The sequence below is a fragment of the Tinamus guttatus genome, unplaced genomic scaffold (assembly GCF_059628265.1).
Source record: "Tinamus guttatus ecotype Peru unplaced genomic scaffold, ASM5962826v1 Tinamus_guttatus_pri_ptg000825l, whole genome shotgun sequence".
In the NCBI taxonomy this organism is placed as follows: domain Eukaryota; kingdom Metazoa; phylum Chordata; class Aves; order Tinamiformes; family Tinamidae; genus Tinamus; species Tinamus guttatus.
Window position 1 is genome coordinate 108,392 of NW_028289359.1, and position 16,118 is coordinate 124,509.

Here is a 16,118-nt window from a genome sequence, read left to right on the forward strand (position 1 = left end):
GACAGCGGCGGCGACAGTGGAAGCGGCGTCGCGTGAGGGCGGAAGCGGCGTCGCGTGAGGGCGGAAGTTGCCTTAGAGCTGCCCCCCGCGTGAGGGCGGAAGTTGCTTCCCCGCGTGAGGGCGGAAGTTGCTTCCCCGCGTGAGGGCGGAAGCTGCCCCCCCGCGTGAGGGCGGAAGTTGCCCCCGCGTGAGGGCGGAAGCGGCGTCAGGCGGGAGCGGCGGGGCAACATGGTGGAGAAGAAGGTGTCAGGTAGCGGCGGGGCCGACCCGGGAACCGGGCCCGGTTCCGGGGTCCCTTTTGGGGGTCCCGGTTCTTGGGGTCCCTTTTGGGTCCCGGTTCTTGGGGTCCCTTTTGGGGGTCCCGGTCCCGGCTCCGCGTTTTGGGGGTCCCCGTTTTGGGGGGGCGGTTTGAGCTCCCCGTTCCCGGCTCCCCCTATCCCAGTCCCCCATTCCCAACCTCCCCATTCCCAACACCTCGAACCCCCATTCCCGCCATCCCAGACCCCATTCCCGCCATCCCAGACCCCATTCCCGCCATCCCAGACCTCCCACCTCCCCATTCCCAACCTCCCACCTGTCATTCCCGATGCCCAGACCCCCATTCCCACCATCCCAGTGCCGGGATCTCCATTCCCATCCCCATTCCCATCCCCGTTCCCGTTCCCATTCCCAGGCCGCTGTCCGGAGGGTTCCCAGCACCGGGATCTCCATCCCCATTCCCATCCCTGGGATCCCCATTCCCATTCCCCATCCCCATCCCCGTCCCCATCCCCATTCCAGGCCGTTGTCCGGATGGATCCCAGCACCAGGATCCCCATCCCCATCCCCGGGATCCCCATTCCCGTTCCCATTCCCATCCCCATTCCCATTCCCAGGCCGTTGTCCGGATGAATCCCAGCGCCGGGATCCCCATCCCTGTTCCCATTCCCATTCCCACCCCTATTCCCATTCCCATTCCCACCATCCCAGTGCCGGGATCCCCGTTCCCATCCCCATCCCCATTCCCGTTCCCATTCCAGGCCGTTGTCCGGATGGATCCCATCCCCGGGATCCCCATCCCCGTTCCCATCCCCGTTCCCATTCCCATCCCCATTCCCATTCCCATTCCAGGCCGTTGTCCGGATGGATCCCATCCCCGGGATCCCCATTCCCATCCCCATTCCCATCCCCATTCCCGTTCCCATTCCCGTTCCCATCCCCATTCCCGTTCCCATCCCCATTCCCGTTCCCATCCCCATCCCCATTCCCATCCCCATCCCCATTCCCGTTCCCATTCCCATTCCAGGCCGTTGTCCAGAGGGTTCCCAGTGCCAGGATCCCCATTCCCATCCCCATTCCCATTATTCCCATTCCAGGCCGTTGTCCGGATGGATCCCAGCACCAGGATCCCCATTCCCATCCCCATTCCCATCCCCATTCCCATTATTCCCATTCCAGGCCGTTGTCCGGACGGATCCCAGCGCCGCGTCCTGGACCGGGCCGCCCGGCAGCGCCGGCTCAACCGGCAGTTGGAAGCTCTGGAAAACGACAACTTCGGAGACGACCCCCAGGCCGGGCTGCCCCGGCCCCCCAAGAGGCTGCCCCACTTCGCCGACACGGCCGAGACAGGTCCCGGAATTCCGGGAATGCCGGGAATGCCGGGAATTCCGGGTGATGGTTTGGGAGGATTTGGGGGGTCTCCTGGCACCCGGGATCTGGATTTGAGGGGTTTTGGGGTTGTCTTGGAGTCCATTTGAGGGGAGATTTAGGGGTCCCAGACGCCGGAATTCCGGGAATTCCGGGATTCCTGGATGATGGTTTGGGGGGATTTGGGGGGTCTCCCGGCACCTGGGATCTGGATTTGGGGGGTTTTGGGGCTCCCTGGGTGTCTGGGAATCAGTTTAAGGGGAGATTTAGGGGTCCCGGACACCGGAATGCGGAATTCCGGGATTCCCGGGCGATGGTTTGGGGGGATTTGGGGGGTTTCCAGGTACCCGGGATCTGGATTTGAGGGGTTTTAGGGGGTTTCTGGGTGTCTGGGAGTCAATTTGAGGGGTCCCGGACGCCGGGGCCCCTCCGGGATGTGGAATTCTGGGAATTCCGGGATTCCCGGGTGATGGTTTGGGGGGATTTGGGGGTTTTCCAGGTACCCGGGATCCGGATTTGCGGGGTTTTGGGGGTGTCTTGGAGTCCATTTGAGGGGAGATTTAGGGGTCCCGGACACCGGAATTCCGGGAATTCCGGGATTTCCGGGTGATGGTTTTGGGGGATTTGGGGGGTCTCCCGGCACCCGGGATCTGGATTTGAGGGGTTTTGGGGGTCCCTTTGGGAATCAATTTGAGGGTTTTTAGGGGACCCGGACGCCAGGGCCCCTCCGGGATGCGGAATTCCGGGAATGTCAGGATTCCTGGGTGATGGTTTGGGGGGATTTGGGGGTTCCTGGGCACCTGGGTTCCCAATTTGGGGAGATTTTGGGGTTTCTGGGTCCCGAATTTGGGGCGTTTCTGGGTCCCCGATTTGGGGGGTTTCCGGATCTGCAATTTGGGGGTTTCTGGATCCCGAATTTGGGGGCATTTGGGGGTTTCTGGGTCCCCAATTTGGGGGAGTTTGGGGGGCTTCCGGATCCCCATTTTGGGGGACTTTGGTGGGATTTGGGGGGTTTCTGGGTCTCCAATTTGAGGGGATTTTGGGGGTTTCTGGGTCTCCAATTTGGGGGGATTTGGGGGGTTCCCACATCCCTAATTTGGGGGGTTTTCGGATTCCCGATTTGGGGGGATTTGGGGTTTTTTTGGGTCCCCATTTTGGGGGGATTTGGGGGGTTTTTGGGTCCCCAATTTGGGGGGTTTCTGGGTCCCCAATTTGAGAGGTTTGTGGATCTCCAATTTGGGGGGATTTGGGGGTTCCCTGATCCCAAATTTGGGGGGATTAGGGGGATTTCCAGATATCCAATTTGGGGGGATTTGAGGGGTTTCCCGATGCCCAATTTGAGGGAATTTGGGGGGTTTCTGGATCCCCATTTTGGGGGACTTTGGTGGGATTTGGGGGGTTTCTGGGTCCCCAATTTGGGGGGATTTGGGGGGGTTCCCGGATCCCCAATTTGGGGGGTTTCCAAATCCCCAATTTGGAGGGATTTGGGGAGATTCGGGGGGTTTCTGGTCCCCATTTTGGGGGAATTTGGGGAGATTTGGGGGGTTTCTGGGTCCCCAATTTGGGGGGATTTGGGGGGTCTCCGGATCCTCAATTTAGGGGGATTTAGGGGTTTCTGGGTCCTCAATTTGGGGGTTTTTGGATCCCCATTTTGGGGGGATTTGGGGGCTTTCTGGGTCCCCAATTTGGGGGGTTTCCGGGTCCCCGTTTTGGGGGGATTTGGGGGTTTCGGATCCCCAATATGGAGGGATTTAGGGGTTTCCGGATCCCCATTTTGGGGGGATTTGGGGGGTTTCTGGGTCCCCGATTTGGGGGTTTCTGGATCCCCAATTTGGGGGCATTTGGGGGGTTTCTGGGTCCCAAATTTGAGTGGTTTTTGGGTCTGCAATTTGGGGGGCTTAGGGGGGTTTCTGGGTCCCCGATTTGGGGAGATTTTGGGGGTTTCTGGGTCCCCAATTTGAGAGGTTTGTGGATCTCCAATTTGGGGGGATTTGGGGGTTCCCTGATCCCAAATTTGGGGGGATTAGGGGGATTTCCAGATATCCAATTTGGGGGGATATGAGGGGTTTCGGGATGCCCATTTTGGGGGGATTCCAGATCCCCAATTTGGGGGGATTTGGGGGGTTTCTGGGTCCCTGATTTGGGGGGATTTGGGGGATTTCTGGATTCACGATTTGTGGGTTTCTGGGTCCCCAATTTGGGGGGAGTTGGGGGGATTTGGGGGGTTTTTAGGTCCCCAATTTGGGAGGTTTCTGGGTCCCGGATTTGGGGGGTTTCTGGATCCCCGTTTTAAGGGGATTTGGGGGGTTTTGGGGTCCCCATTTTGGGGGGATTTGGGGGTTTCCGGATCCCCATTTTGGGGGGATTTGGCGGGGTTTTGGGTCCCCATTTTGGGGGGATTTGGGGGTTTCCGGATCCCCATTTTGGGGGGATTTGGGGGTTTCTGGCCCCTCTTGGGGGGATTTGGGGGTTTCCGGGTCCCCATTTTGGGGGGATTTGGGGGGTTTTTGGGTCCCCATTTTGGGGGGATTTGGCGGGTTTCCGGATCCCCATTTTGGGGGGATTTGGGGGGTTTTTGGGTCCCCATTTTGGGGGGATTTGGGGGGTTTCTGGGTCCCTATTTTGGGGGAATTTGGGGGGATTTGGGGGTTTCCGGATCCCCATTTTGGGGGGATTTGGGGGTTTCCGGGTCCCCATTTTGGGGGACTTTGGTGAGATTTGGGGGGTTTCTGGGTCCCCGTTTTGGGGGGAGTTGGGGGGATTTGGGGGGTTTCCAGATCCCCAATTTGGGGGGATTTGGGGAGATTTGGGGGGTTTCTGGGTCCCCAATTTGGGAGGTTTCTGGGTCTCCAATTTGGGGGGATTTGGGGGGTTCCCAGATCCCCAATTTGGGGGGTTTCCGGATCCCCATTTTGGGGGGATTTGGGGGGTTCCCGCATCCCCAATTTGGGGTATTTCTGGATCCCCAATTTGGGGAGATTTGGGGGGTTTCTGGGTCCCCAATTTGGGGGGTTTCCGGATCCCCATTTTGGGGGGATTTGGGGGGTTTCTGGGTCCCCGATTTGGGGGTTTCCGGATGCCCATTTTGGGGGATTTGGGGGGATTTGGGGGTTTTTTGGGTCCCCATTTTGGGGGGATTTGGGGGGTTTTTGGGTCCCCATTTTGGGGGGATTTGGGGGGTTTCTGGGTCCCTATTTTGGGGGAATTTGGGGGGATTTGGGGGTTTCCGGATCCCCATTTTGGGGGGATTTGGGGGTTTCCGGGTCCCCATTTTGGGGGAATTTGGGGGGTTTCCGGATCCCCATTTTGGGGGGATTTGGGGGGATTTGGGGGTTCCTGGCCCCTCTCGGGGGTCCCGGACGCCTGGGCCCCACGGCGCGGCCGTCCCCATAGGGAAGAAGAAGAAGAAGACCCGGGGGGACCATTTCAAAGTGCGGTTCAGGAAGAACTTCCAGGCGCTGCTGGAGGAGCAGGTGGGACGTGGGGACATGGAGGGGGACATGGGGACATCGAGGGGACATCGGGGTCCCCATGGGGTGGCCAGGGGACATCAGGGTTCCTATGGGGTGGCCGGGGGACATCGGGGTCCCCGTGGGGCAGCTGGAGGCGCTGGGGGACATCGGGGTCCCTGTGGGGCAGGTGGAAGGACCAGGGGACATTGGGGTCCCTATGGGGTGACCGGGGACATCAGGGTCCCCATGGGGTGACCAGAGGGACGGGGGGACATCAGGGTCCTCATGGGGTGACTGGGGACATTGGGGTCCCCATAGGGCAAATGGAGGGACCTGGGGACATTGGGGTCCCTATGGGGCAGCTGGGGACATCAGGGCACCCCTGGGGTGGCCGGGGACATCAGGGTCCCCATGGGTCAAATGGAGGGACTGGGGGACATTCTGGTCCCCATGGGGTGACCAGGGACATCAGGGTCCCCATAGGGTGGCTGGGGGACATTGGGGTCCCTGGAGGTGACCTGGGGGACATTGGGGTCCCTATGGGGTGACTGGAGGCGCTGGGGGACATCAGGGCCCCTGTGGGGCAGGTGGAGGGACCAGGGGACATTGGGGTCCCTATGGGGTGGCCGGGGACATCTGGGTACCCATGGGGTGACCAGAGGGACCGGGGGACATCAGGGTCCCCATGGGGTGGCCAGGGACATCGGGGTCCCCATGGGGCAACTGGAGGGGCTGGGGGACATCAGGGTCCCCATGGGGCGACTGGGGACATTAGGGGCACCTATGGGGTGGCCAGGGACATTGGGGTCTGCATGGGGTTGGCTGGGGACATCAGGGTCCCCATGGGGTGGCCGGGGGACATCAGGGTTCCTATGGGGTGGCTGGGGGGACTGGGGGACATCAGGGTCCCCATGGGGCAACCGGAGGGTCCAGGGGACATCGGGGTCCCCATGGGGTGACCAGGGGACATCAGGGTTTCTATGGGGTCGCCGGGGGACATCGGGGTCCCCATGGGGCAACTGGAGGGACTGGGGGACATCAGGGTCCCTTTGGGGTCCTCATGGGGTGACCGGGGGACATTGGGGTCTCCATGGGGCAAATGGAGGGACCTGGGGACATTGGGGTCCCTATGGGGCAGCTGGGGGACATCAGGGCACCCATGGGGTGGCCGGGGACATCAGGGTCCCCATGGGACAAATGGAGGGTCCGGGGGACATCGGGGTCCCCGTGGGGTGACCAGGGACATCAGGGTCCCCATAGGGTGGTTGGGGGACATTGGGGTCCCTAGAGATGACCTGGGGGACATCTGGGTACCCATGGGGTGACCAGAGGGACGGGGGGACATCAGGGTCCTCATGGGGTGACTGGGGACATTGGGGTCCCCATAGGGCAAATGGAGGGACCGGGGGACATAGGGGTCCCTGTGGGGCAGGTGGAGGGTCCGGGGGACATCGGGGTCCCCATGGGGTGACCGGGGACATCGGGGTCTCTATGGGGCAACTGGAGGGGCTGGGGGACATCAGGGTCCCCATGGGGTGACTGGGGACATGGGGGTCCCCATGGGGCAACTGGAGGGGCTGGGGGACACCAGGGTCCCTGTGGGGTCCCCATGGGGTGACCGGGGACATCGGGGTCCCCATGCGGCAGCTGGAGGGTCCGGGGGACATCGGGGTCCCCATGGGGTGACCGGGGACATGGGGGTCCCCGTGGGGCAACTGGAGCGGCTGGGGGACATTGGGGTCCCCATGGGGCAGCTGGGGACATTAGGGGCACCTGGGGAGTGACTGGGGACGTCGGGGTCCCCATGGGGCAAATGGAGGGACCGGGGGACATCAGGGTCCCTATGGGGCAGCTGGGGACATCAGGGTCCCTGTGGGGTGGCTGGGGACATCAGGGTCCCCATGGTGTAAATGGAGGGACTGGGGGACATCAGAGTCCCCATGGGGTGGCCGGGGGACATCGGGGTCCCCATGGGGCAGCTGGGGACATCAGGGTCCCCATGGGGTGGCCGGGGGACATCAGGGTCCCTATGGGGCGACTGGGGACATTAGGGGCACCTGTGGGGCGGCTGGAGGGACCAGGGGACATCGGGGTCCCCATGGGGCAGCTAGGGACATCAGGGTTCCTATGGGGTGACCGGGGACATGGGGGTCCCTATGGGGTGGCTGGGGACATCGGGGTCCCCGTGGGGCACCCCACGGTGTCCTGATGTCCCCCAGTGTCCCCGATGTCCCCCAATGTCCCCAATGTCCCCAATGTCCCCGCAGAACCTGAGCGGTCCCCGATGGCCCCAATTACGTGTCCGCCTGCGCGGGGCCGTCGCGGCTGCCCCAGCGTCACTTCTGTGTCCCCACGGTGTCCCCAATGTCCCCCATGTCCCCCATGTCCCCACCATGTCCCCAATGTCCCCCTGTCCCCACGGTGTCCCCAGTGTCCCCATGTCCCCCTTGTGTCCCCAATGTCCCCATGATGTCCCCCATGTCCCCAATGTCCCCATGATGTCCCCAATGTCCCCAGAGTGTCCCCAATGTCCCCCTGTCCCCACGGTGTCCCCAATGTCCCCGGTGTCCCCCATGTCCCCAATGTCCCCCATGTCCCCATGATGTCCCCAATGTCCCCAATGTCCCCACGGTGTCCCCAATGTCCCCCATGTCCCCACGGTGTCCCCAATGTCCCCCTGTCCCCACGGTGTCCCCAGTGTCCCCCATGTCCCCAATGTCCCCCATGTCCCCAATGTCCCCATGTCCCCACGGTGTCCCCAACGTCCCCAATGTCCCCGCAGAACCTGAGCGGCTCCGATGGCCCCAATTACGTGTCCGCGTGCGCGGGGCCGTCGCGGCTGCCCCAGCGTCACTTCTGTGTCCCCACGGTGTCCCCAATGTCCCCATGTCCCCACGGTGTCCCCCCTGTCCCCAATGTCCCCATGTCCCCACGGTGTCCCCAATGTCCCCCATGTCCCCAATGTCCCCCTGTCCCCACGATGTCCCCAATGTCCCCCTGTCCCCCATGTCCCCCATGTCCCCATGATGTCCCCAATGTCCCCAATGTCCCCACGGTGTCCCCAATGTCCCCCTGTCCCCACCATGTCCCCAATGTCCCCATGTCCCCACGGTGTCCCCCATGTCCCCCATGTCCCCAATGTCCCCCTGTCCCCATGGTGTCCCCAGTGTCCCCACGGTGTCCCCAATGTCCCCATGATGTCCCCAATGTCCCCCATGTCCCCACGGTGTCCCCAATGTCCCCCATGTCCCCACGGTGTCCCCAATGTCCCCACGGTGTCCCCAATGTCCCCCTGTCCCCATGGTGTCCCCAGTGTCCCCAACGTCCCCAATGTCCCCGCAGAACCTGAGCGGCTCCGATGGCCCCAATTACGTGTCCGCGTGCGCGGGGCCGTCGCGGCTGCCCCAGCGTCACTTCTGTGTCCCCCATGTCCCCAATGTCCCCCTGTCCCCACGGTGTCCCCCATGTCCCCCATGTCCCCATGATGTCCCCAATGTCCCCATGTCCCCACGGTGTCCCCAATGTCCCCACGATGTCCCCAACGTCCCCTCGTGTCCCCGCAGAACCTGAGCGGCTCCGATGGCCCCAATTACGTGTCCGCCTGCGCGGGGCCGTCGCGGCTGCCCCAGCGTCACTTCTGCTCCGTGTGCGGCTTCCCGGCCACCTACACGTGCGTGTCCTGCGGGGCGAGATACTGCTGCAGCCGCTGCCTGGGGACACACCATGACACACGGTAATGGGGACATTGGGGACATCGGGGGGACATGGGGACATTGTGGGGAAATCATGGGTATATGGGGAGACAGGGCTGGGGGGCGCCGGGGACACCCAGGAGCCATGGGAGGAACATTGGGGACATCAGAGGGACATTGGGGACATGGTGCTGTGGGGCCCGGTACTGCTGCAGCCGCTGCTTGGGGACACACCATGACACACGGTAATGGGGACATTGGGGACAATGTGGGGACATGGGGACATCATGGGGATGTGGGGCTGGGGGGCTCTGGGGAAACCCAGGAGCCATGGGAGGGACATGGGGACATCAGAGCGACATTGGGGACATCGTGGGTACAGGGGGACATCATGGGGACATCGTGGGGACACGGGGACTTGGGGCTGGGGGGCTCCGGGGACACCCAGGAGCCATGGGAGGGACATTGGGGACATCAGGGGGACATTGGGGACATCGTGGGGACACAGGGACATTATGGGGACATCGTGGGGATGTGGGGAGACAGGGCTGGGGACACCCAGGAGCCATAGGAGGGACATTGGGGACATCGGAGGGACATTGGGGACATGGTCCTGCGGGGCCCGGTACTGCTGCAGCCGCTGCCTGGGGACACACCATGACACACGGTAATGGGGACATTAGGGACATCGTGGGGACATGGGGACATCATGGGGACATGGGGCTGGGAGGCTCCGGGGACACCCAGGAGCCATGGGAGGGACATTGGGGACATCAGAGGGACATTGGGGACATGGTCCTGCGGGGCCCGGTACTGCTGCAGCCGCTGCCTGGGGACACACCATGACACCAGGTACCGTGGGGACACTGTGGGGACACAGGGACATTGTGGGGACACGGGGACATCATGGGGACACAGAGCTGGGGGGCTCCGGGGACACCCAGGAGCCATGGGAGGGACATCAGGGGGACATGGGTTTGGGCACCCGGAGGGACACCTGGTACCTTGGGGACATCATAGGGACACTGGGGACATCATGGGGACATTGTGGGGACACAGGGACATCATGGGGACATCGTGGGGACACGGGGACACAGGGCTGGGGAGCTCTGGGGACACCCAGGAGCCATGGGAGGGACATGGGGACATCAGATGGACATGAGGGACATCAGAGGGACATTGGGGACATGGGTTTGGGCCCCCAGAAGGATTCCTGGTACCTTGGGGACATTGGGGACATCGTGGGGACATGGGGACATCATGGGGATGTGGGGCTGGGGGGCTCTGGGGACACCCAGGAGCCATGGGAGGGACATTGGGGACATCAGAGGGACATTGGGGACATGGGCTTGGGCACCTAGAGGGACACCCGGTACCTTGGGGACACTGGGGACATCGTGGGGACATGGGGACACGGGGGGTGGTGGCCTCACCCCTGTCCTGTCCCCACAGGTGCTTGAAGTGGACGGTGTGATGGGGACATCGATGCCACCACCAATGTCCCCAGGTGTCCCCTCATGTCCCTCCATGTCCCCATTTGTCCCCTCAGGTCCTCCCATCCCTCCCGTGTCCCCCCATGTCCCCCCGTGTCCCCACGTGTCCTCCATGTCCCCGTGTCCCCCCATGTCCCCCCATGTCCCCACGTGTCCCCCATGTCCCCACGTGTGTCCCCAAGCGTCCCCCCCGTCCCCACGTGACACTTGTCCCCACGTGGCACCTCCGCAGCTCTTTATTAAAGGCCCCGCCCCCTCCACCGAGGCCCGGCTCCCCATTGGCTGGCGGAAGGGCGTGGCTCAGCTCCCATTGGTCAGTGTGTGGCGAGGGGGCGGAGCCTCTGTGGGGCCCCGGCGATGGGGTGAGGGACTGGGAACCGGGGAGGGGACAAGGGCCGTGGGGCAGGGATGGGTCCATCCGTGGGTCAAGGTCCTCTGTGGGTCTCCCCGTGGCTCAGGTCCATCTATGGGTCCATCTCTAGGTCAAGGTCCTCCATGGGTCTCCCCATGGGTCTCCCTATAGCTCAGGTCCATCTATGGGTCCATCTCTAGGTCAAGGTCCTCCATGGGTCTCCTCATGGCTCAGGTCCATCTATGGGTCCATGTCAAGGTCAAGGTCCTCCATGGGTCTCCCCATGGTTCAAGTCTGTCTTTGAGTCCCTCTCAAGGTCAGTGTTCCCCATGGGTCTCCCCATGGTTTAGGTCCATCTGTGGGTCCATCTCTAGGTCAAGGTCCTCCATGCATCTCCCCATGGTTTAAGTCTATGTGTGGGTCCATCTCAAGGTGAAGGTTCCCCATTGGCCTCTCTATGGCTCAAGTGCATCCATGGGTCCATCTCAAGGTCAAGGTCCTCCATGGTTCAAGTCTGTCTTTGGGTCCCTCTGAAGGTCAAGGTCCTCCATGGCTCTCCCCATGGTTCAAGTCTATCTGAAGGTCAAGGCTCTCCACAGCTCTAGAGGGTCCGTCCATGGGTCCATCTCAAGGTCAAGGTCCTCCATGGATCTCCCCATGGTTCAAGTCTGTCTTTGGGTCCCTCTCAAGGTCAATGTTCCCCATGGGTCTCCCCATGGTTTAGGTCCATCTGTGGGTCTATGTGTAGGTCCATCTCAAGGTTAAGGTTCCCCATGGGTCTCCCCATGGGTCTCCTCATGGTTCAAGTCCATCTATAGGTCAAGGTTCCCCATGGGTCTCCCCATGGCTCAAGTCCATCTCAAGGTCCTCCATGGGTCTCCCTATAGCTCAGGTCCATCTATGGCTCCATCTCAAGGTCAAGGTTCCCCATAGGTCTCCCCATGGCTCAAGTCCATCTCAAGGTCCTCCATGGGTCTCCCCATGGTTCAAGTCCATCTCAAGATCCTCCATGGGTCTCCCCATGGTTCAAGTCCATCTCAAGGTCCTCCGTGGGTCTCTTCATGGTTCAAGTCCATCTATAGGTCAAGGTCCTCCATGGGTCTCCCCATGGGTCTCCTCATGGTTCAAGTCCATCTATAGGTCAAGGTTCCCCATGGGTCTCCCCATGGCTCACGTCCATCCATGGGTCCATCTCAAGGTCAAGGTTCCCCATGGCTCTCCCCATGGCTCAAGTCCATCTCAAGGTCCTCCATGGGTCTCCCTATAGCTCAGGTCCATCTATGGCTCCATCTCAAGGTCAAGGTTCCCCATAGGTCTCCCCATGGCTCAAGTCCATCTCAAGGTCAAGGTCCTCCATGGGTCTCCCCATGGTTCCAAGTCCATCTCAAGGTCCTCCATGGGTCTCTTCATGGTTCAAGTCCATCTATAGGTCAAGGTCCTCCATGGGTCTCCCCATGGGTCTCCTCATGGTTCAAGTCCATCTCTAGGTCAAGGTTCCCTATGGGTCTCCCCATGGCTCACGTCCATCCATGGGTCCATCTCAAGGTCAAGCTCCTCCATGGGTCTCCCTATAGCTCAGGTCCATCCATGGCTCCATCTCAAGGTCAAGGTTCCCCATAGGTTTCCCTATGGTTCAAGTCCATCTATAGGTCAAGGTCCTCCATGGGTCTCCCCATGGTTCAAGTCCATCTCAAGATCCTCCATGGGTCTCCCCATGGTTCAAGTCCATCTCAAGATCCTCCATGGGTCTCTTCATGGTTCAAGTCCATCTATAGGTCAAGGTCCTCCATGGGTCTCCCCATGGGTCTCCTCATGGTTCAAGTCCATCTATAGGTCAAGGTTCCCCATGGGTCTCCCCATGGCTCACGTCCATCCATGGGTCCATCTCAAGGTCAAGGTCCTCCATGGGTCTCCCCATGGCTCAGGTCCATCCATGGCTCCATCTCAAGGTCAAGGTTCCCCATAGGTCTCCCCATGGCTCAAGTCCATCTCAAGGTCCTCCATGGGTCTCCCTATAGCTCAGGTCCATCTATGGCTCCATCTCAAGGTCAAGGTTCCCCATAGGTCTCCCCATGGCTCAAGTCCATCTCAAGGTCAAGGTCCTCCATGGGTCTCCCCATGGTTCAAGTCCATCTCAAGATCCTCCATGGGTCTCCCCATGGTTCAAGTCCATCTCAAGGTCCTCCATGGGTCTCTACATGGTTCAAGTCCATCTATAGGTCAAGGTCCTCCATGGGTCTCCCCATGGGTCTCCCCATGGCTCAAGTCCATCTATAGGTCAAGGTTCCCCATGGGTCTCCCCATGGCTCACGTCCATCCATGGGTCCATCTCAAGGTCAAGGTCCTCCATGGGTCTCCCCATGGCTCAGGTCCATCCATGGCTCCATTTCAAGGTCAAGGTTCCCCATAGGTTTCCCTATGGCTCAAGTCCATCTCAAGGTCAAGGTCCTCCATGGGTCTCCCCATGTCTCAAGTCCACCCCCAGCTCCCCCTTGCCCCTGCCACCCCCCATGTCCCCATGTCCCCAGCATCCCCCCTAATCCCCCCCTTGACACCACTCCCGCGCGTTGACGAACATCCGCATCCACGGGGCGGGCGGCCCGGCCGGCTCCTCCTCCGTGGGCCACCGGGGCCACCCGGAGGGCCACCAGGGCCACTGCCACGGCCGGACGGCCCGTTCGGGATGGGGCATGATGGCCAAGTGGCGGCCGCAGGGCGAGCAGAGCGCGGCCACCGCGGCCGGGGACCCGTTGGGGTTGAGGGGGTAACGCGCCGTGGGGCGGCCGGCGTCGTCCGCGTAGCGCAGGGCCACCAGCCCCGCGGCCAGCGAGGAGGAGAGGACATCGGGCGTGCGGAACACGAAGCGGCCTGCGGGGACAGGAGGGGACGTTGGGGACATTGGGGATGCTGGAGACATTGGGGATATTGGGGGCATTGGGGATGTTGGGGATGTGGGGGACATTGGGGACATCAGAGACATTGGGGACGTTGGGGACATTGGAGACATTAGGGACACTGAGGACGTTGGGGGCATTGGGGATGCTGGAGACCTTGGGGATACTGGAGACATTGGGAGGGTTGGGGGATATTGGGGACATTGGAGACATTGGGGACATCAGAGACATTGGGGACACTGGGGACATTGGAGACATCAGAGGCATTGGGGACATTGGGGGTGTTGGGGACATTGGAGACATTGGGGACATTGGAGACATTGGGGACATTGGGGGTGTTGGGGACATTGGGGATATTGGGGGCATTGGGGATGTTGGGGGTGTTGGGGACATTGGGGGTATAGGGGATGTTGGGGACACTGGGGATGTTGGGGACATTGGGGATGTTGGGGACATTGGGGACATTGAGGACATTGGGGACATTGGAGACATTGGGGACGTTGGGGATGCTGGAGACATTGGGGACATTGGGGGCATTGGGGACATTGGGGCCATTGGGGATGTTGGGGACATTGGGGACACTGGAGACATTGGGGATATTGGGGGCATTGGGGATGTTGGGGGTGTTGGGGACATTGGGGACACACGTAGCGCAGGGCCACCAGCCCCGCGGCCAGCGAGGAGGAGAGGACATCCGGGGTGCGGAACACGAAGCGGCCTGCGGGGACATTGGGGACATCAGAGACGTTGGGGACATTGGGGGCATTGGGGACATTGGGGGTGTTTGGGGTGTTGGGGACATTGGGGACATTGGGGATGCTGGAGACATTGGGGATATTGGGGGCATTGGGGATGTTGGGGATGTGGGGGACATTGGGGACACTGAGTGTATAGGGGATGTTGGGGACATTGGGGACACTAGAGACATTGGGGACATTGGGAGTATTGGGGGTGTTGGGGACATTGGGGACATTGGGGATGCTGGAGACATTGGGGATATTGGGGGCATTGGGGCCATTGGGGATGTTGGGGACATTGGGGACACTGAGTGTATAGGGGATGTTGGGGACATTGGGGACACTAGAGACATTGGGGACATTGGGGATATTGGGGGCATTGGGGATATTGGGGCCATTGGGGGCATTGGGGACATTGGGGATGTTGGGGACATTGGGGACACACATAGCGCAGGGCCACCAGCCCCGCGGCCAGCGAGGAGGAGAGGACATCCGGGGTGCGGAACACGAAGCGGCCTGCGGGGACATTGGGGACATCAGAGACGTTGGGGACATTGGAGATATTAGGGACACTGAGGACTTGGGGGCATTGGGGATGCTGGAGACCTTGGGGATACTGGAGACATTGGGAGGGTTGGGGGATATTGGGGACATTGGAGACATTGGAGACATCAGAGGCATTGGGGACATTGGGGGTGTTGGGGGCACTGGGGACATTGGAGACATTGGGGACATTGGAGACATTGGGGATGTTGGGGATGCTGGAGACATTGGGGACACTGGAGACATTGGGGACACTGGAGACATTGGGGATGTTGGGGACATTGGGAGTATAGGGGATGCTGGGGACATTGGGGACACTGGAGACATTGGGGATGTTGGAGACATTGGGGGCATTGGGGACGCTGGGGACATTGGGGACACTGGAGACATTGGGAGGGTTGGGGGATATTGGGGACATTGGAGACATTGGGGACATCAGAGACATTGGGGACACTGGGGACATTGGAGACATCAGAGGCATTGGGGACATTGGGGGTGTTGGGGGCATTGGAGACATTGGGGACATTGGGGCCATTGGGGATGCTGGAGACATTGGGGACATCAGAGACAGTGGGGACATTGGAGACATCAGAGGCATTGGGGACATTGGGGGTGTTGGGGGCACTGGGGACATTGGAGACATTGGGGACATTGGAGACATTGGGGACGTTGGGGATGCTGGAGACATTGGGGACACTGGGGACATTGGGGACATTGGGGATATTGGGGCCATTGGGGGCATTGGGGATGTTGGGGGTGTTGGGGACATTGGGGACACACGTAGCGCAGGGCCACCAGCCCCGCGGCCTGCGAGGAGGAGAGGACATCGGGCGTGCGGAACACGAAGCGGCCTGCGGGGATATTGGGGACATTGGGGACATTGGGGGTGTCCACCGCAAAACCCATCATGGGACCATATGGGATGTGGTGGCACCCAAGGGCCACTCCAAGACCCATCATGGGTTCCCAAAGGGACTTAGGTGACACCCCAAGGCCACCTCAAGACCCATCATGGGACCATAAGGGAACTTGATGACACCCAAGGGCCACCCCAAGACCCATCATGGGACCATATAGGTCATGGTGACACCCAAGGGCCACCTCAAAACCCATCATGAGACCATAAGGGAACTCCGTGACACCCAAGGGCCACCCCAAGACCCATGATGGGACCATATAGGTCATGGTGACACCCAAGGGCCACCTCAAAACCCATCATGAGACCATAAGGGAACTCCGTGACACCCAAGGGCCACCCCAAGACCCATCATGGGACCATATAGGTCATGGTGACACCCAAGGGCCACCTCAAAACCCATCATGAGACCA

The 16,118-nt window shown here is 61.2% G+C and overlaps 1 protein-coding gene across 1 annotated transcript; it reads left to right on the forward strand.

Moving 5' to 3' along the window:
• The first annotated feature begins 228 nt into the window (after positions 1-228).
• ZNHIT1 (zinc finger HIT-type containing 1) lies at positions 229-10,244 on the forward strand. The gene is made up of 5 exons (XM_088537608.1): positions 229-250; positions 1,438-1,608; positions 5,020-5,099; positions 8,642-8,811; positions 10,223-10,244. The coding sequence occupies exons 1-5, from the start codon at positions 229-231 to the stop codon at positions 10,242-10,244; spliced, it is 465 nt and encodes a 154-aa protein (XP_088393734.1).
• Positions 10,245-16,118: the final 5,874 nt, after the last annotated feature.

Excerpts from the sequence above, each read along its gene's own strand:
- ZNHIT1 (XM_088537608.1), top strand. The coding sequence starts at position 229 with ATGGTGGAGAAGAAGGTGTCAG. Across the intron at positions 251-1,437 it reads GGTGGAGAAGAAGGTGTCAG|GCCGTTGTCCGGACGGATCC; the intron begins GTAGCGGCGGGG and ends TTCCCATTCCAG. Across the intron at positions 5,100-8,641 it reads AGGCGCTGCTGGAGGAGCAG|AACCTGAGCGGCTCCGATGG; the intron begins GTGGGACGTGGG and ends GTGTCCCCGCAG.